This window comes from Scyliorhinus torazame, chromosome 18 (assembly GCF_047496885.1).
Source record: "Scyliorhinus torazame isolate Kashiwa2021f chromosome 18, sScyTor2.1, whole genome shotgun sequence".
In the NCBI taxonomy this organism is placed as follows: Eukaryota; Metazoa; Chordata; class Chondrichthyes; order Carcharhiniformes; family Scyliorhinidae; genus Scyliorhinus; species Scyliorhinus torazame.
The window spans coordinates 20,550,276-20,571,360 of NC_092724.1; the positions used below are offsets into that span (position 1 = coordinate 20,550,276).

The 21,085-nt window shown below is 46.7% G+C and overlaps 1 protein-coding gene across 6 annotated transcripts in view; it reads right to left on the minus strand.

Moving 5' to 3' along the window:
* Positions 1-495: 495 nt before the first annotated feature.
* The window catches only part of LOC140395019 (3',5'-cyclic-AMP phosphodiesterase 4C-like), a 762,139-nt gene continuing 741,549 nt past the window's right edge, over positions 496-21,085 (minus strand). For all 6 annotated transcript variants that reach the window (XM_072482334.1, XM_072482336.1, XM_072482333.1 and 3 more), the window contains 5 exons: positions 19,284-19,383; positions 15,160-15,314; positions 14,090-14,212; positions 12,096-12,278; positions 496-7,703 (listed from right to left, as the gene is read on the minus strand). In XM_072482334.1, coding sequence (XP_072338435.1) covers positions 7,110-7,703; positions 12,096-12,278; positions 14,090-14,212; positions 15,160-15,314; positions 19,284-19,383 — 1,155 coding nt within the window. In that variant the 3' untranslated portion in view covers positions 496-7,109. The remainder of the gene's footprint in view (positions 7,704-12,095; positions 12,279-14,089; positions 14,213-15,159; positions 15,315-19,283; positions 19,384-21,085) is intronic.

Sequence of the window (21,085 nt, forward strand, 5' to 3'; positions counted from 1 at the left end):
GGCTGGTGCAGACTCGATGGACTGAATGGCCTCCTAATGCACTGTAAATTCTATGATTCTACGTTAGGAATAATGTTTGTTTTAATCTTCTTAAAAATCCCCATTCATCATTGGAAATACTCCTGCAGGTGAAGTACCCTTTCCTCACAATTTACAAATTGAAGAATTGTTGGGGTTTCTCGTCCAGTTTCTTGTCATACATTGGGGTTTGGTTCTACCCGTGTCATCGAGTCCCACAAAGACCACAACCACTGGATCCACCCCTCCCATTCCAAGTTCCTCTCTTGCCACGAGATGATGTCCTTGACCCTGGCACCAGGCCGGCAACAACACAAACTTCAGAGCTCACTGTCGCGGTACTGTTGGGAGGTGCTGTCGTTTGGATGAGATGTGAAGGCCAAGAAGCCAATGTAAGTCAGTGAACACTGGGAAAGAACTGCAGGAGAGATTGAGGCACAGCACAAGTCTCACGATATAACATAAGAGCAATGAGAATATTATTGAAAATTTTATATTCAGCAGTTTGTGCATATATTACATCTACAACAACTTACAGCTATAGATACTAGTCATACTCTAAATCAGAGCTTAACAGGGACCCCGCACCTCTTCCCTAGGAATGATGCTGTTATACAGACTGGAATAAATAGTGAACTTAATTACAATTATACACATTGAAAACAGTCAAGGAGAAAGAAATAGTTCAAATTGAGTGTGGTGAAAAAAATTTGGTTTCTTGGTCATTAATATTTATACGTAACAGAGTGATTGAGAACCATTAACCCCAAGCTGACACCTCTCCCATGCCGCATTAAATACTTTCTTTTTTTAAAAAAAAAGTTTGCACGAACAGACATTTTCTTTCACTGATACGATCTGCGCTGCTTCTGTCCTTTAACGATTGGGAAAACAAGTTTCATTCCTTGACACCTGTGTGTGTGCACTGAGCTCATTGAATGGTTGGTCGAAGATGGATGGCACATGGTAACGGATCGGGAGCATGCTGGTGGCACTGGCAATTGTGGGGTGGCCCTGTGCCACACTGTTGTCCAATGGCCACTTTGCCCTGTCCTGTTTGGCATGGCGTCAGGGCTTGGGGCTTCATTTTCTATTCCGGCCTTGGTTGGCACCTGGCAACACTTATACCGTAGCCCAATGTCGAAGAGAAGTCATAAGCTTTGCCTGGTGGCAGAGATAAGGTTAGGGCTTGAATTGGGGAGAGGAAGGGTGAGTTAATGAACAATGAAATAACCAGAGGCCACTTTGGATCTTACGTCTGGAACTTTCCGAGAGTTCCTCACACTGAGGCAGATGGTTCCTGTGCCTTTAAGAGTGGAATGTTGTACTGGAGAATGCAAATTGCCCCAGAGCCATTGATTTACTAGATTCTCTTCTGTTAACTAAGTGTGATTGGGAAAATGTGTCAGTATGTCGAGTGTCACAATTGCAGGAGGTGGGAGCTATTTTAATAGATAGGAGGGGAATCGTCAACCTGATTTTGCCCGAACATTGAAAATTAACAGATGGTAACCAATGGTGAATATTGAATGGCAGAGACTTCCATAAGTACATGGCTCAATGGAGATATTTTAGACGTGGGTTCCAAATTGAAGGACAGGGTTCGAAAAAAATCAGATCTCAAGTGCAGTGAATATTGAGCCTCATCTTATTCCCAAGGCAAAGGGGTTAATTCCACTCAGATGCTGATGAGGATGTGGAAACTTTCTCCAGACATCTGCCAATCCAAGGGGACCTGCAATTAAATGCATTCACGCAGAAACAGGATTCTGGTGCAAGGTTTCTACTACTGGGCTGACCCCCGCCTTTATAAGACCGCAGACCAGTCAGGATATGGGTTAACCCACTGGGCTGATTGCCAGAGCAAAGTGTCGAGATTCTGTTCTCATGGCATACTCATCCTGCAGGCAGACAGCCGGAGGGACATTCACACGAGAGATTTCAGACTTTCCACAATTCACATCACTGAATGAAGGGGTCCAAGTTTGATCCAAACTCAAGACTGTTGAACTCCAGAAGGATTAGGAAATCCTTGAGCTGCTGGATCACACACAAATGGCTTGATGCAGGCCCAAGTTATTTTTCCCTTCTGAATGGTTCGAATCTCAGGCAAGCCATCTGCTGCCCAAGGGGTAATCACAGTACGAAGTCTTACAACACCAGGTTAAAGTCCAACAGGTTTGTTTCGATGTCACTAGCTTTCGGAGCGCTGCTCCTTCCTCAGGTGAACCTGTTGGACTTTAACCTGGTGTTGTAAGACTTCGTACTGTGCTCACCCCAGTCCAACGCCGGCATCTCCACATCAAGGGGTAATCAGAAGAGAGTTGGCTGAAATGTCAGACAAATGCTATGTTTATGAACATGTCAAAATGTGATTGGTGCTCAAGCGTCCTCTGAAATGGCCGAGTGATTCCCAACAATGAATAGTAGCAGACGACCAGACCTCAAGCCGTGAGCTTGGTATTGAACTGGGCCACAGTAAAGGCTCACTCACCCCAGTCGACAAGATTGGACTGCAGTGATTTAGGAAGAGAGGCTGTTGCACATCTTTGCAAGTGGCAATAAGGGTTCAGCAAGAAATGCCAGCCTCACCAGCAATGCTCACATCCCAAGAATGAATCCATTAAAAAAAATGTTCCCAATCTTGCTGCTATCCTTGACCTCTGACCGGCCCTCAAAAGCCCTTTGGCCACTACCAGAATTAGAAAGAATCAAGATGTCAAAAGTGTTCCTAAGACAGTCCGTCCCCCAAATGACCTTTTACAATTTACTTGCCTCACACAATCAAAGTCATTCTGCTCTAAAGCATTGTCACAATCAAGCTCATGATCACATACCTCAGAGTGAATAAGATTCCAATACCTAGGTGAGCATTCCAAATTGTGCACGATACTTCCCCTTCAAAACTAGAAATACTTTGCTTCTAAGTGCGCCACCCTAGATTTCAATGCTGCCTTCGTTTCTCCACACAATGGTTATCCCTCCACATAACCCCCCCCCCGGTCCAGGTCATCCTTGCTCTTGCCCCTTTTAATACCAGGTAGAGTCAGTACTTTAAAGGTCAGTTTTGATCAGGCTGGTCCCATCTTTGAAAAAGAAGATAATTCAGGAGGGAGGGGGATATTTGTGCAGAATATTTTCCAATTGGAAAGGCAATGGAGAACAGTACAACACAGGGGTGCTGAAGACATGGGAATGAATGTTAATAGGAAGTCTGACCTTGCTGTCACCCAGTTCTGCAAACCCCGCTGGGCGCTGGCTCTCAGTGATGTTCCTCGGACTACACTCTTACCATAAAACGCGGTCCAAGCAGCTTGATGTCACAGTGGAATGTGGGCTAATTTCCACAACTTGGCCAAAGACATGGGCTGGATAAGCTTAAAATTGATAGATTGGACAGGAATGAGTGCAGAACAGCAAACGTAATGATGTTTGGATGAAATGGGAGTGTCAGGTGAAGATGTAAGTGTAGTGGAGTTGCGGGTGGGGGTGGGGGGGGGGGGGGGGCATGTTGACTGGTAAAAGACAAAAGCTGACCTTTGGTTTCAACAAAGTGGAAGCATCTTAAAGGGAAGCCACTTTGGATATTAAAGTCTGGCACGCAGATTAATCTGGTTTTGGGAGATGGGGTGAACAGGGAGATCGGCCATTGAAGTATCTCTGTGGGTGGTGTGAAAGCCCTACTTCCTTCAGGATCCTGACTGAAGATAAATGCTTGTAAACTCTGCTTGTAAACCCTGCCATCTTCATTGCTAGCCTTTGTTTCCATCTCCTGTTTACCCACAGCATGTGTCAGCATTCAATTTCTGTAATTATCCCTGGTTCCACAACACAACTTTGATCACCACGAGACTGGGCCAGGAAGGAGGTCCTAGAGAGAAAGAAACCTTCATTCCAGTCACTACCGTGCACAGCTCTGGTCTCTAAAATACTGCGTAGACCACACTTGGGAGCTTCGGTCTCCATATTAGAAAGAGGATATAGAGCCAGTGAAGATGTAAAAAAAGATGTTACCACGATGATTCCAGATCAGAAAGATTGTGGAAAAGTTTGAACACGCGGAGACTCCTTTTGCTTCTAGAAAAAAATCTAATCCGAAATTTAGGGAAAACGTCTTTATCCAGAGTGGTGAGAACATGGAACTTGCGATCACAAGGAGTGGTTGAGGTAAATAGTATAGATACATTGAAGAAGAAGCTGGATAAACACTAAGGAAAGAAAAAAATAGGATATGCTGATAATGGGAAATGAATGTCAATTGTATTTTAATTGAGTATTTATATGTAGGAGGTGGGCAGAACCTCGAAATTCACTTGTGCTTCTATATATAAAACAGACTGAAATGCGGGCAGCATGGTGGCGCAGTGGGTTAGCACTGCGGTCTCACGGCGCCGAGGTCCCAGGATCGATCCCAACTCTGGGTCACTGTCCAGGTGGAGTTTGCACATTCTCCCTGTGTTTGCGTGGGTTTTGCCCCCACAACCCAAAAGATGTGCAGGCTAGGTGGATTGGCCACGCTAAATTGCCCCTTAATTGGAAAAAATGAATTGGGTACTCAAAATTAAAAAAAAAAAATAACAGACTGAAACCATACTTGCTGGCTAAGAGGTACATGTGTGCAGTGTGTGTCTCTGCAAAAGCTTTCAAAGTGCGTAATGATTAAACCTTAGTTCTATCATTCAAAGAAAGTGAAGTATAAACGCTAGTATAGACTAGGAAATTATTTGTAAGACAGCCCATCCAAACCGATGCAGGCACAATCACAGACTTCATTCTCACCTCAATTCACTCAATGAACAGTGTCTCTCCTTTAATGTGTCATCTGATGTTGCAATATCTCCGTTATTGAACATCTAAGCATTGCCTTCAAAGTTCCCTCATCTTCACCTCAAACATTGACCGAAAATCTTAAAGGATCGACATAAAAGTACACCAAGGCCTCTTTTGCAATGGTGATGTGAAAAAATCTTGTTCTATTCGGTTGGCTCAAGGTTGAGTGCAAGTTTCCAACTTCAAACCAAATCATCTTTCTATCATGCCTTGTCCAATAAGACGTGTGATGCCCTTCCCCATCCTTGGTAGGGTGGGCTTCCTGAAAGCCCTCCATCTCCACACATGGGGTGGCATTTAAAGGAGGCAGAAGAGGATTCGCCCAGTGGCTGGAGAGCTGGTGAAAGCCCCACTTCACCCCTTTCTGGGAAGGCCCACCTGAAGGCCTCTCTTGGTCAAGTACCCAGGGGGTGGAAGACCCACGTGCCAAAAGCTGTCAGCCAATCAGAGAACGCCAATTCTATTTAACAGCAGTACCACCAACAGCATTGGTTGCTGCTGACACCCACCCACGGCCTAGATTGGAGGAGGGAACCAGGCCACAGGGAAGTGATGGCAGGAGGGGGTGGATGGTCACGGGTTGGAGTAGGGGAAAAGTTGGCAGCAAGAGCAGAGAGGTGCTTCCGCGGGTGCTCTTGTTCCTGATGCATGGTCACTTGATCAGGTATCGAGTGTCTTTCAAATGAGGGGGCCTCTCCCATCCCCGATCTGGCAAATCCCCAGATAAGGCCCTTAAGTGGGCTGGGAGGCCATTTATGGCCTTTCCTGCCTTGGACTTACCTTAAATCAGGGTGCACAGACGTAAAGGCGATAGGGTCCCTCCTGCCACCCTCCCGCCTAACTAAACTCTCTAAACTCGCTATGGTACATAGAGGGCATTAAATTGCACCCTTTGAATCTACAATATTGAGGTTTTGTTTGTTTGCTGTTTGGTAAATATCTCCCCCCCCCCCCCAACCCTGTCTCTCAGTTGATTGATCAAAACTCAGCGATACCTTTTAAGATTGGCGTTTGGGCAGATGATTAATGTGGAATTTCAAATCATGTAGAAGGAGCAGAGAGAGGCAGATCATAATAGGAAACTGAAATTGCACCTTAACCAGTGTTAAATGTTCCCTCGTCACATCTCTCCTCCCCACCCCGCCTGCATTCACACCTCCCCAATCACACACACACACACACCCTTAACCCCAATCACACATGCCCACACACCCGCACAGGCACGAGCGCACACCCACATTTAATGAGAGATCCACAGGCACACACGGAGGCAAAGAAAAGGTACACACTGCGAGACACACACAAAGATACACAGGGGTGGGGAGGACACACGCACAGACAAATATAACACAGATTCAGAAGTACACACAAACAAAGATACAGAGGTTGGAAAGAGACACATACACACACATATATTTATATATATATATATATGTATATAACAGACACGCAAATATCAAGGGCAGCAGTCGACATGGTTGAATCCAAGGCTCACACAATCACAAGTCAAATAGTGTAAAAAAATTGCTAAAAATATTCATTTAAGAAAAATACAGATCACTTTTTAAATAAAAAAGGATCGACGAACCCTTTTAAATGTTTTTGTACCCGAATAAAAGTCCCGTCATGCTGCTGACAGCTTACAATTCAATTAAAAAGGCATTTGATTTCCTGTGTCCTCCAGTTTAGTCCAGTGCAGTGCTCAACTCATTGCCACGATACAACTTTTTAAACTTTCCAGTTCGAGCGACGGCTCTCAGCAGACCAGCGAACACGTTCTCTTCCTTTGCCACGTGCGCCCTCTTCCCTGGCTACATTTGAAACCTTTTTTTTTTTTCCTTCTCAGTGTTAATTTTTGCAGCAAGGTATTATTTGACAAAAAAAGAGAAAGAGAAACTTGCTCTCCGAAGCTGGTTTCTTTATATTTCTTCCCGACTCCGTCCGCTTTTCCTTATTCCTCCCTCAGGTTTTGCTTGGCACCATTGCTCGTCAGCGATCTCCTTTTTTTTTTTAATAAATTATTCCCCCCTTTCGCCCAGAGAGAGAGAGAGGAAGAATCACCGCACTGTTCGTTTTTGTTTTGCCTTTTTGGTTGCTTATTGTTGCAGTTGCCAGTGGCCAAGTTGTCTCTTCCTCTGGCCACCTCAACCGGCTCACAGCGAAGATCCCAGCTGCTTGACCTGAAAGCAACAGCCGATTTGTGTGCTTTGATACCAGAAAAATAATGAATTTATTATATAGTACACAGTGCCTCCATTTTGTTAGGTGCCCAGCGGAAGATTTGAAACGCTCCCTTCATCTTCTACAAGACTTTGTGCTGTGAGTTGCCTGGATTCGTCTGAAGTGTCCTCTGGCGTTTGACTGGTTTCCCCCTGTGCAGCTGTGTGCTTCGGCCTCGAGCCCGGGTAGGGGTATAGCGGCTGATACCTACCCTCTGGTGCACTGCTCTCCGAATCCCTGGAGCTGTCGTCTTCGGCCGAGGAGTTGTCCACCTCGCTTTCGTACGTTTTGAGTGCTATCAGCTGGCTGGGCACTACGGTCACCGAGGACTCCGAAAAGTCAGTGTCTGCGGTCTCCGGGCTGCTGAAGCTTTGCATCTCTTCGTAGGAGCTGGCGGTGGTGCTCCTGGTGACCAAGCCATCCTTGTCCTTTGTGATGTTGAGCAGGAAGTTGTCGTGGCCCATTTTAGTGGTCTCCAAATCCAGGGAGCCCGGGGAGGGTGGGCTACGAGGGATCATGCTGTGAAACCAATCGCGGTTGTCCTCCAGGTTGTCCAATATCTCTTTGGCATCAGGATAAACCAGGTCAGCCCAGGTCTCCCAGAGAGGATGCACAATGAAATCGATAAACCCGACCTAACGGGAGGAAAAAAAAAAATCTAATCAGGAATTTTGATACCTTTTCTCATCCTCTCAGTAATTTGACACAGGCCATTCAGCCTCTCTGTTCCATCAACCATGGCTAGTCATCGGAGCAGAAGTAGACCATTCAGCCCTTTGAGCCGATGACTGATCCAGTTATGGTCTTAACTCCACTTTGCCACACAGCCCCCCACCCCATTACCTTTGACTGCCTTGTCTATCAACAATTTGACCAACAATGCTCCCATAAATTCACCGTTTACCTTCATTCCCAGAACATGAATATCACTGGCAAAGTAAATATGTATCGCCCATCTCTATTTGCCCGTCAGAAGTTGGTGTTGAGCCACCTTCTTGCATACAACTAAGTGGCCTGCTCGGCCATTTCAGAGGGCAGTTAAGAGTCAAGCACTTTACCGTTGCTTTGAAGTCACGTGTAGGCCAGACCAGGTAAGGATGGTAGATTTCCTTCCCCAGAGGACCACGAGTGAACCAGGTGGGTTTGTATAACAAAACAGTAGTTTCCTTTGCACCATTACTGATACCAGCTTGTCATACCAGAATTTATACCAAATTAATGGAGTGTAATTTTCACAGTTGGAGCTGTCAATGGTGGGATGTGAACTCGGGTCTCATAAATTTGTGCTTTCCAAATTACTATCCCTGCAACATAACCTTTGGCAACCCAAACCTTCACTGACTGAATGACAAAACACTGAGGAACTGGCCAGTAGAGGGCACTGAAGGTACAGAATTAGACTCATTATTCAGGTCCAATTTGTTTCTAAATCGGAATAGATTATTGTAATTATTCAATTTTTCAACCCTTTTACTTTCAATATTTTTTTAAAGTCATGACTGCTGATGCCCTAATTGGGGAAACTGGTTTGTGGAACTGAACAAATCCAACAGTATGGGGCAATGGGACGAAAATGAATCCCATTAAAATTAGGCATGCTCAGTAACACAGGACACTATAGGGTTACTGAGTGACAGTGTGGGGGAACTGCATTAACATCAGTAGAGATACAGTCAGTAACACAGGGTGCTGGGGGAGAGGGGTTACTGGGTGACAGTGTGAGGGAGCTGGATTATCAGGAGAGATACAGTCAGTAACACAGGGTGCTGGGGGAGAGGGGTTACTGGGTGACAGTGTGAGGGAGCTGGATTGACATCAGTAGAGATACAGTCAGTAACACAGGGTGCTGGGGGAGAGGGGTTACTGGGTGACAGTGTGAGGGAGCTGGATTAACATCAGTACAGACACAGTCAGTTACACAGGGTGATGGGGGAGAGGGGTTACTGAGTGACAGTGTGAGGGAGCTGCATTATCAGTAGAGATACAGTCAGTAACACAGGGTGCTGGGGGAGAGGGGTTATTGGGTGACAGTGTGAGGGAGCTGGATTATCAGGAGAGATACAGTCATGTAACACAGGGTGCTGGGGGAGAGGGGTTACTGGGTGACAGTGTGAGGGAGCTGCATTAACATCAGTAGAGATACAGTCAGTAACACAGGGTGCTGGGGGTGAGGGGTTATTGGGTGACAGTGTGGGGGAACTGCATTAACATCAGTAGAGATACAGTCAGTAACACAGGGTGCTGGGGGAGAGGGGTTATTGGGTGACAGTGTGAGGGAGCTGCATTATCAGTAGAGATACAGTCAGTAACACAGGGTGCTGGGGGGAGAGGGGTTACTGAGTGACAGTGTGAGGGAGCTGCATTATCAGTAGAGATACAGTCAGTAACACAGGGTGCTGGGGGAGAGGGGTTATTTGGTGACAGTGTGAGGGAGCTGGATTATCAGGCGAGATACAGTCAGTAACACAGGGTGCTGGGGGAGAGGGGTTATTTGGTGACAGTGTGAGGGAGCTGGATTATCAGGAGAGATACAGTCAGTAACACAGGGTGCTGGGGGAGAGGGGTTACTGGGTGACAGTGTGGGGGAACTGCATTAACATCAGTAGAGATACAGTCAGTAACACAGGGTGCTGGGGGAGAGGGGTTATTTGGTGACAGTGTGAGGGAGCTGGATTATCAGGAGAGATACAGTCAGTAACACAGGGTGCTGGGGGAGAGGGGTTATTGGGTGACAGTGTGAGGGAGCTGGATTATCAGGAGAGATACAGTCAGTAACACAGGGTGCTGGGGGAGAGGGGTTACTGGGTGACAGTATGAGGGAACTGGATTAACATCATTGGAGATACAGTCAGTAACACAGGGTGCTGGGGAGAGGGGTTACTGAGTGACAGTGTGAGGGAGCTGGATTAACATCAGTAGAGATACAGTCAGTAACACAGGGTGCTGGGGGAGAGGGGTTACTGGGTGACAGTGTGAGGGAGCTGGATTAACATCAGTAGAGATACAGTCAGTAACACAGGGTGCTGGGGGAGAGGGGTTACTGGGTGACAGTGTGAGGGAGCTGGATTAACATCAGTAGAGATACAGTCAGTAACACAGGGTGCTGCGGGAGAGGGGTTACTGGGTGACAGTGTGAGGGAGCTGGATTAACATCAGTAGAGATACAGTCAGTAACACAGGGTGCTGGGGGAGAGGGGTTACTAGGTGACAGTGTGAGGGAGCTGGATTAACATCAGTAGAGATACAGTCAGTAACACAGGGTGCTGGGGGAGAGGGGTTACTGGGTGACAGTGTGTGGGAGCTGGATTAACATCAAGTAGAGATACAGTCAGTAACACAGGGTGCTGGGGGAGAGGGGTTACTAGGTGACAGTGTGAGGGAGCTGGATTAACATCAGTAGAGATACAGTCAGTAACACAGGGTGCTGGGGGAGAGGGGTTACTGGGTGACAGTGTGTGGGAGCTGGATTAACATCAAGTAGAGATACAGTCAGTAACACAGGGTGCTGGGGGAGAGGGGTTACTGAGTGACAGTGTGAGGGAGCTGGATTAACATCAGTACAGACACAGTCAGTTACACAGGGTGATGGGGGAGAGGGGTTACTGAGTGACAGTGTGAGGGAGCTGCATTATCAGTAGAGATACAGTCAGTAACACAGGGTGCTGGGGGAGAGGGGTTATTGGGTGACAGTGTGAGGGAGCTGGATTATCAGGAGAGATACAGTCAGTAACACAGGGTGCTGGGGGAGAGGGGTTACTGGGTGACAGTGTGAGGGAGCTGGATTAACATCATTGGAGATACAGTCAGTAACACAGGGTGCTGGGGAGAGGGGTTACTGAGTGACAATGTGAGGGAGCTGGATTAACATCAGTAGGGATACAGTCAATAACACAGGGTGCTGGGGGAGAGGGGTTACTGAGTGACAGTGTGAGGGAGCTGGATTAACATCAGTAGAGATACGGTCAGTAACACAGGGTGCTGGGGGAGAGGGGTTACTGAGTGACAGTGTGAGGGAGCTGCATTATCAGTAGAGATACAGTCAGTAACACAGGGTGCTGGGGGAGAGGGGTTACTGGGTGAAAGTGTGAGGGAGCTGCATTAACATCAAGTAGAGATACAGTCAGTAACACAGGGTGCTGGGGGAGAGGGGTTACTGGGTGACAGTGTGAGGGAGCTGGATTATCAGGAGAGATACAGTCAGTAACACAGGGTGCTGGGGGAGAGGGGTTACTGGGTGACAGTGTGAGGGAGCTGGATTATCAGGAGAGATAGGGCGCTCGGCAGAGAGGGTTTACCAAGTGGCGGCATTTAACATCCAATACCAGTTGCCCTCAGGAAGTGGTGAGCTTTCTTCTTGAACTGTTGCTGTCCATATAGTCATGGTGACGCCACAATAATGATCAAGTTTGGGGCTCAAACCCGTATACGTCTGACTCAGAGGCAAGAGTTCGGACTCCAGAACTGGCACAAAATTAATGGTACAATAAATGTTTGGGACCTGGCGAGCGGTTGGATGTTATAGTTATAATCTTTATCATCACAAGTAGACTTATATTAACACTGCAATGAAGCTACTGTGAAAATCCTCGAGTCGCTATATTCCGCCACCTACTTGGGTACACTGAGGGAGAATTCAGAATGTCCAAATTACCCAACAGCACGTCTTTCAGGACTTGTGGGAGGAAACCGGAGCACCCGGAGGAAACCCACGCAGACACGAGGAGAATTTGCAGACTCCGCACAGACTGTGACCCAAGCCGGGGATCGAACCTGGGACCTTGGCGCTGTGAATCAACAGTGCTAACCACTGTGCTATCGTGCCGCCCTGTACCAGGAGGTTGCATTGAATGGTGGCCCACAGCCACCCTCCTGCTAATGGTGACCCAACATATTGATCTTTACAGTATCCCACCATCTTACACAGTCCTGTCCTCTTACAGCCATTCAGAGAATCAGCAGGCACATTTTTACTATATTAGTAATTGTTGATCGCCAATCAGGCTGTGTCAGAGAATGTATGGACAAACCTGGTTCTTCTCAATGGAAGCAGTATGTTTGTCACACATTGGACTGATTTCCATTCCTCGCTCGCGCTCCTGATCTCCCTGTTGGAAGAACTCCATCATTATTTTGTCCACCCATAATCGATAAAGGTGTAGCGGCTTGGTGGGATTGCTCAGGTCTGCGCAGTGCACCATATTCTGCAGAACCTGTAGAGAAGAACAACAAAATCCTCAGCGCAACGTGGACTGGCCGTGACTCAATCGTCTCCCCAGCTCCCAGTCACTGCATGGAGAGAGCAATCACCAGAATGCCCTGGAAGGACCAAGGTAATTGGGTGAGATCCTCACACAGTGTACCACTGCATACAGTACGCCTTGGTGGGAATGGGTCTGTCACTGCATAACACTGGGGTACAGTACTGGTGGGGACGGGTCTGTCACTGTATAACACTGGGGTACAGTACTGGTGGGGACAGGTCTGTCACTGTATAACACTGGGATACAGTACTGGTGGGGACAGGTCTGTCACTGTATAACACTGGGGTACAGTACTGGTGGGGACGGGTCTGTCACTGTATAACACTGGGGTACAGTACTGGTGGGGACAGGTCTGTCACTGTATAACACTGGGGTACAGTACTGGTGGGGACAGGTCTGTCACTGTATAACACTGGGGTACAGTACTGGTGGGGACAGGTCTGTCACTGTATAACACTGGGGTACAGTACTGGTGGGGACAGGTCTGTCACTGTATAACACTGGGGTACAGTACTGGTGGGGATGGGTCTGTCACTGTATAACACTGGGGTACAGTACTGATGGGGACAGGTCTGTCACTGTATAACACTGGGGTACAGTATTGGTGGGACGGGTCTGTCACTGTATAACACTGGGGTACAGTGCTGGTGGGGATGGGTCGGTCACTGTATAACACTGGGGTACAGTACTGGTGGGGACGGGTCTGTCACTGTATAACACTGGGGTACAGTACTGGTGGGGACAGGTCTGTCACTGTATAACACTGGGATACAGTACTGGTGGGGACAGGTCTGTCACTGTATAACACTGGGGTACAGTACTGGTGGGGACGGGTCTGTCACTGTATAACACTGGGGTACAGTACTGGTGGGGACAGGTCTGTCACTGTATAACACTGGGGTACAGTACTGGTGGGGACAGGTCTGTCACTGTATAACACTGGGGTACAGTACTGGTGGGGACAGGTCTGTCACTGTATAACACTGGGGTACAGTACTGGTGGGGACAGGTCTGTCACTGTATAACACTGGGGTACAGTACTGGTGGGGACGGGTCTGTCACTGTATAACACTGGGGTACAGTACTGATGGGGACAGGTCTGTCACTGTATAACACTGGGGTACAGTATTGGTGGGACGGGTCTGTCACTGTATAACACTGGGGTACAGTGCTGGTGGGGATGGGTCTGTCACTGTATAACACTGGGGTACAGTACTGGTGGGGACGGGTCTGTCACTGTATAACACTGGGGTACAGTACTGGTGGGGACAGGTCTGTCACTGTATAACACTGGGATACAGTACTGGTGGGGACAGGTCTGTCACTGTATAACACTGGGGTACAGTACTTGTGGGGACACTGGGGTACAGTACTTGTGGGGACAGGTCTGTCACTGTATAACACTGGGATGCAGTACTGGCGGGGATGGGTCTGTCACTGTATAACACTGGGATACAGTAGTGGTGGGGATGGGTCTGTCACTGTATAACACTGGGGTACAGTACTGGTGGGGATGGGTCTGTCACTGTGTAACACTGGGGTACAGTACTGGTGGGGACAGGTCTGTCACTGTATAACACTGGGGTACCGTCGTATGGGACTCTAATTATACATGCATGAACATTAAATGTTAAGGCATTTGCAATACAATTGGAAGACTAGGAACCAATTTGTGAATGAAAAAAATTATTCTCTTATAGACAAGTTGGAATTAAAATGCTGGAAGATGCAGAGTTGCTGGATATGTGAGATGTCTGTACCTGTATCCGGTCAGAGTAGTTATCCAGCAGCAAGACACCCAAACTCGTCACTTTCTTTGTCTCCACCATTGTCTTTAAGTCTGCTAACAAGTTCATGTGCTTGGTCATGTCTGTTGCCAGGACCTAGATCAGAACAAAGTAATGTGTGTGAGAGAGAGAGAGAGAGAGAGAGAGTAAACAACTTCAAAAACAAGAGAGTCTCCCCACCAGGCACCCCTTTCATAAAGGGATTCACCCCGTTAGAGACAGTTACAAAGGAGGTTTTTGGAACCCGGAAGTGGGCGGAAATTCACCACCTTTAACGCTAGGGTGAAGCCATGAACAAAGTAACAGAATACTGGAATATATCATACAAGCTCGATGGAATTCAAAGCGCAGGACATGCTGCTCCATCTTCTGAGTACTGTCTTCAGTGCCTATGTATTGTAAAGGGAGGAGCAGGGTTGTTTTATGATGGATGATTACAGGAATACAATCTCCATGGCTCTCAGCCAAGGTGAAGCAGAAACTCATTGAACTGCAGCAACCTCAGCAGTGCTTTCATTACTTTTTATGGGCGGCCCGGTAGCACAGTGGTTAGCACTGTTACTTCACAGCGCCAGAGTCCCAGGTTCGATTCCCGGCTTGGGTCACTGGCTGTGCAGAGTCTGCACGTTCTCCCTGTGTCTGCGTGGGTTTCCTCCGGGTGCTCCTGTTTCCTCCCACAAGTCCTGAAAGACGTGCTGTTAGGTAATTTGGACATTCTGAATTCTCCCTCTGTGTACCCGAACAGGTGCCGAAGTGTGGTGACTAGGGGCCTTTCACAGTAACTTCATTGCAGTGTTAATGTAAGCCAACTTGTGACAATAAAGATTATGATTATTATACCAGATTGCAAATACAAGTTACTCAGAAAACAAAAAGTAAGGAGGGAGAAAAAGTTTTTTGTTTTTTTTAAATCAAAGAGACAAACTGTTTCGATTAATCTGTCAGTTGGTTGATGGGCTGAACGAGAAAGCTACCTCGAGGGAGAAGTTTGACGTCTGCATTTGGTCATTGCCAGATCTTCAGAGTGAAGTGGTTGCACTCACCATGTCGATGGTCATTTTGCGAAGGTTTTGGAGTTGTTTCTTGGTCAGGTTCTGAAAGATGTTGCAATTTTCCTTCTGGAGCAACTTAAAGCCAACGGCTAAGTGATGGTTCTCCAATACCGAAGTGTCATTGTACATCAGTGCTAACTCCGAGTCTGTACAAAACAATACAGGCGCAAGGAGAAGGGGGAGATGGAGATAGAGGAAGATAGGGAGAGGTAGAGAAAGTAAAGAGGAGGCAGAAAGATAGAGAGATTCAGGGGAACAGAGCCAGTGAGTGAAGGAGCAATATAGACAGAGGGACAAAGGGGGCCAGGGTGAGGTGAAGGGGACCGGGGTGATGAGGGGGAAAGGCAGGCAACAAATGAAGGGTAGGGAGAGATGGGGACAATGGGAGAGGCAGCAAAAAAGTCAGGGAGAGAAGGTGTGGCAGGGTAAAAGGGACAGGAGTGAGAGAAGAGAGATGAGGAGAGATTGAAGAGGGAGTTAGACAGGGGAGAACAAAGTTGATGAAAGAAAGAAGGAAAACGGCAGTCAGCACAGACAGCGGTGGAAAGTAGAAAAAACAATTCAAAAAGTAATTATTTCATCAGAAAATACATAAAGCAACAAAAATGTTTCAGCTTGTTTATTCCTTCAATACATTGAAACAAAGTATACTTCAGTATAAGTATACTGCTGGGGGGAAAAAAGGCATTTTTTCCAAAACTTTTTGTCTTGCACTCGTCAAGATATTTGCAAGAATACAATGCATGGGAAAGCAACAAATTCATACTCTAGAAGAGTGTGCTAATTGGTTGGCAGGTGGACTATGATTGGTGGAGGCTTTGCCATGGAGAACGCACCAGTTAACTGATGACTGACAGTTAACTTCAAAGATTGTTTCAAATTTAAATCAGGCAGCTTGACTGATTGGTCAAGGCTTGAGGAATGAACCAGTGAATGATGTTGCATATTTTGTTTAGCTGAAACGGGTGCAATGTGTGTACATATTCTTTCTGTCTGTAGCTTCCAGTATGTACACATGCACCAAACCCGACTGACAATCTTCAATTGATTGTCGACGTAATTCTTGGCACACGGAGGATTATTTAGCAAATGTTGTCCAATTGCAGAATCACGTCTAATGTTGGACATTGTGCTTTTAGTTTTGCAAATAGGGGCTGGTTGGATACGGTCTGTACCTTGCTCGTTGCAAACAGTGGAAGGGACTGGTGTTTGATGTGATCCACCAGTCTTTGGGGTGTACGACCTATATGCCCACTGAAATTCACACATCACATTTGTGTGGTCGGCAGAATGTCTTTATGGCAGCACACGTTAGTGGCAAATACTATCCGTGTTGCTACTGCATAGTAACAGCTGGCTTCACCCATTGGCCAGATTTTTAAGATACCTTACCATTCCAGGGTAATCGGAGACAGACTGGGCACGTTTCAGGGATGAAAGTGACGGCCTTAGGCTCGCTGATGAGTTTGCGCAATAGACATCGCAAAATCATCTGATCAGGGTTGCCATTATCCCACAGGATGGCTTTGATGCGACCCTATTTCAGCATGTAGCTCGCATGGGGAGCACATCGTTTGGGCCTTAATTATGTATGAAGCTGATGAGGCTAATCTTATAGCGCATTGAACTGTAAGAATCCCAACGCGGGTATCGACCATTGAAGCCTGGCTTGCGGTGTATCGGGGCAGAGATCGCCCTGGCAGATATCACAAATAGTACATCAAGGAAAGGGTGTTCGTTTGCCTACTCTATTTTAAAGGTGAATTTGAGCGCAGGATGAAGCCCATGTAAGGAAATTATTACTTGCGGTTGTGGATTTAAATAAAGCAAATATATCATCCATATATCTAAAAAATGTGAGGGATAGGAAGTTAGAGGTCATTCACAAACATTTTTGCAAGTGCTGGGCACAGAGTGGATCCTATGGTAACACCATATGCGCATATGGTAACACCATATTTGAGCACATATGGTGTCAATAAAGCGGAACTCAACTGCATGAGCTATTGAGATCATAAGTTTGATGAATATTGATTTAAGTAATGGTGGTGGGCCAAGATCGCAATATTAGAGTGCTGCCACACAGATATCTATGACTTCCTCAAGGTGGGACATTGGTGAATAGGCAAGCAATATCAAATAACACATGGGCACAGCATTGCTATCGATATGCAAGTCCTGTACCATCTGCACCAATGTGAAGGAATCCTTCACTTTGTAAAATACACTTCAACTCCAGAGAAAATTTTAAAATATTATAAATTGACTAACAATTACAAACTGGAATCTAATTGAGGGGTTTGTGGTGGTTTATATATATATATATAGAATAACAGATATCCGGGAGTGAGTTACTGACTGGAATCTAATCTAGGGGTTCAGGGGTTTATATATAGAATAACAGGTACCCGGGAGTGAGTTACAGACTGGAATCTAATCGAGGGGTTCAGGGTGGTTTATATATCGAATAACAGACACCCTGGAGTTAGTTACAGACTGGAATCTAATTGAGGGGTTCAGTGGTTTATATACAGAATAACAGATACCCGGGAGTGAGTTACAGACTGGAATCTAATCGAGGGATTCAGGGTGGTTTATATATAGTATAACAGATACCTGGGAGTGAGATACAGACTGGAATCTAATAATAATAATCTTTATTAGTGTCACAAGTAGGCTTACATTAACACTGCAATGTTACTTGGAGTTTGGGGTGGTTTATATATATTTAGAATAACAGATACCCGGGAGTAAGTTACAGACTGGAATCTAATCGAGGGGTTCAGGGGTTTATATATAGAATAACAGATATCTGGGAGTGAGTTACAGACTGGAATCTAATAATAATAATCTTTATTAGTGTCACAAGTAGGCTTACATTAACACTGCTATGTTACTTGGAGTTTGGGGTGGTTTATATATATTTAGAATAACAGATACCCGGGTGTGAGTTACAGACTGGAATCTAATCGAGGGGTTCAGGGGTTTATATATAGAACAACAGATACCCGGGAGTGAATTACAGACTGGAATCTAATCGAGGCGTTCAGGGGTTTATATATAGAATAACAGATACCCGGGTGTGAGTTACAGACTGGAATCGAATCGAGGCGTTCAGGGGGTTTATATATAGAATAACAGATACCTGGGAGTGAGTTACAGACTGGAATCTAATAGAGGGGTTCAGGGGTTTATATGTAGAATAACATGTACCCGGGAGTGAGTTACAGACTGGAATCTAATCGAGGGGTTCAGGGGTTTATATATAGAATAACAGATACCCGGGAGTGAGTTACAGACTGGAATCTAATCGAGGGGTTCAGGGGTTTATATATAGAATAACACATACCTGGGAATAAGTTACAGACTGGAATCTAATCGAGGGTTCAGGGGTTTATATACAGAATAACAGATACCCGGGTGTGAGTTACAGACTGGAATCTAATCGAGGGGTTCAGGAGGTTTATATATAGAATAACAGATACCTGGGAGTGAGTTACAGACTGGAATCTAATTGAGGGGTTCAGGGGTTTATATATAGAGTAACAGATACCCGGGAGTGAGTTACAGACTGGAATCTAATCGAGGGATTCAGGGGTTTATATATAGACTAACAGATACCCGGGAATGAGTTACAGACTGGAATCTAATCGAGGGTTCAGGGGTTTATATACCGAATAACAGATACCCGGGCGTGAGTTACAGACTGGAATCTAATCGAGGGGTTCAGTGGGTTTATATATAGAATAACAGATACCCGGGAGTGAGTTACAGACTGGAATCTAATCGAGGGTTCAGGGGTTTATATACAGAATAACAGATACCTGGGAGTGAGTTACAGACTGGAATCTAATCGAGGGGTTCAGTGGGTTTATATATAGAATAACAGATATCCGGGAGTGAGTTACAGACTGGAATCTAATAGAGGGGTTCAGGGGTTTATATACAGAATAACAGATACCCGGGAGTGAGTTACAGACTGGAATCTAATCGAGGGGTTCAGGGGTTTATATATAGAATAACAGATACCCGGGAGTGAGTTACAGACTGGAATCTAATAAAGTGGTTCAGGGTGGTTTTACTTGTGTTGATACACCTCTAATGACAATACTCACTGGTATTAATGAGGAACTGGTTCGAAACTCCTGGATGGTCAACATCATGGACTGCCGAGGCAAAAATTGCTGCCAAGATCTCAAGATCTGTGAAGACTGCCTGGAAGACAGCGTCAGGGAGAAATCAACATCTGACAGTTTTGTTCATTTTCAGGAAATACCAACAGACCTCCGAACAGTCCGAGGTCATAGCCAAACAGTCACTGCTGTCCCTTGATCCTGTTGGACATTTACCCATGTTGAGGCACCCTGATATCCCTTGCAAATTTATGCTCGGCGAGGATTGCAAGCAATTCCTGAGGGAATCGTGCTACCGGGCCACCATTTCGAGTGGCAACCCGATAGCGACATCCCGCGGCGGGCCATGGCCATCTCCAGTGCATTCCAATCACCACCTTCACACTCGGGTGATTCTGAAGTGCTGAGATGGAAATTGACAGCACTTAACTCTTTGAAGTGGTTGATGTTTGAAAACATTGTCGTCAGAGCACTTCAGAGCTCCTGCACCATGAAAAAGATGAATGAGACAAGGCCACAGCTGTGTGTGGGGATGCCGTCAATCACAGCCCACTGTAGGAAATGATTGAAGAAATGAATGAATGGCTTGCTGCTCAAAGGGCAGAGGGATTTAAACACAGGTCACTGATTTCCCTTTCCAGAATTGACAGGGATGCTTCCTCTGTCTGAGCCAGCAGGTGTGTTGCCCAGGTGAGTGTGACAATGGGGACATTTTTCACTGCCTCAGTCTGGACCTCTCGGTAGGGGTCTCCTTTCTGGGGTGGATTCCAGACAGGGGTCTGTTTTCTGGAGGTACGGCTCCAGACAGGTTTCTCTTTGGGGGAGGGAGGGGGCTTACAGACAGTGGACTATTTCTTTTCGGGGGACTTCTAGTCAGGGTTCTCTTTTCTGCGGAGGGGCTCTCTATTTGGAGGGTCTCTGTGGGGGGTCCTGCCCATCTAGGGGTCTCTGTGGGGGGTGGGGGGGGTCCCCCCACCTAGCGGTCTCTGTGGGGGTGTCCCCCCATCTAGGAGTCTCTGTGGGGGGAGGGTCCTCCATCTAGGGGTCTCTGAGGGGGGAGGGTCTCCCATCTAGGGGTCTCTGAGGGGGGGTCCCCCCATCTAGGGGTCTCTATGGGGGGGGGTCCCCCCATGTAGGGGTCTCTATGGGGGGGTCCCCCCATCTAGGGGTCTCTCTGGGAGGAGGGACCCCCATCCAGGCATCTCTGTGGGTGGGGGGGGGGGGTCATCACTTTCTATTATCCTCGCTTTCAAATCTCTCCATGGGATTTCCCTTCCCACCTCTGTAATCCCCTCCAGTCCCAAAACCCGCCAAAATCTCTACGTTCCTCTCATTACGGCCCTTTGCAAATTCCTGACCTTCACTGCTGCAAATTGGCGGCCATGCCTTCAGATGCTGGTGCCCAAATTCTAGAATTAATTGGTTTGTTTGGCACCCCATCCTTTGCATTATAACATTCATTCCCACCGCAACCTGCATGCAGTGCCTGTAGTGTGTACCATCTGTCAGGTAACCGAGCAACTCAGCAAGCCCCCTTTCAATAGCACCTCCCAAACCCACCACCTCTACCACCTAGAAGAACAAGGGCAGCAGATACATGGGGAATACCACCACCTGCAGGTTCCTCTTCAAGCCACACGCCACCCTGGTTTGGAAATATATTGGTCGTTCCTTCACGGCCACTGGGTCAAAACCCTGCAAATCCTTCCCAACTGCACAGTGGGTGTTCCTGTGCGACAGGGGCTGCCATATTCTAAAGGGTGACTGGCGATGGGCAAGAAATA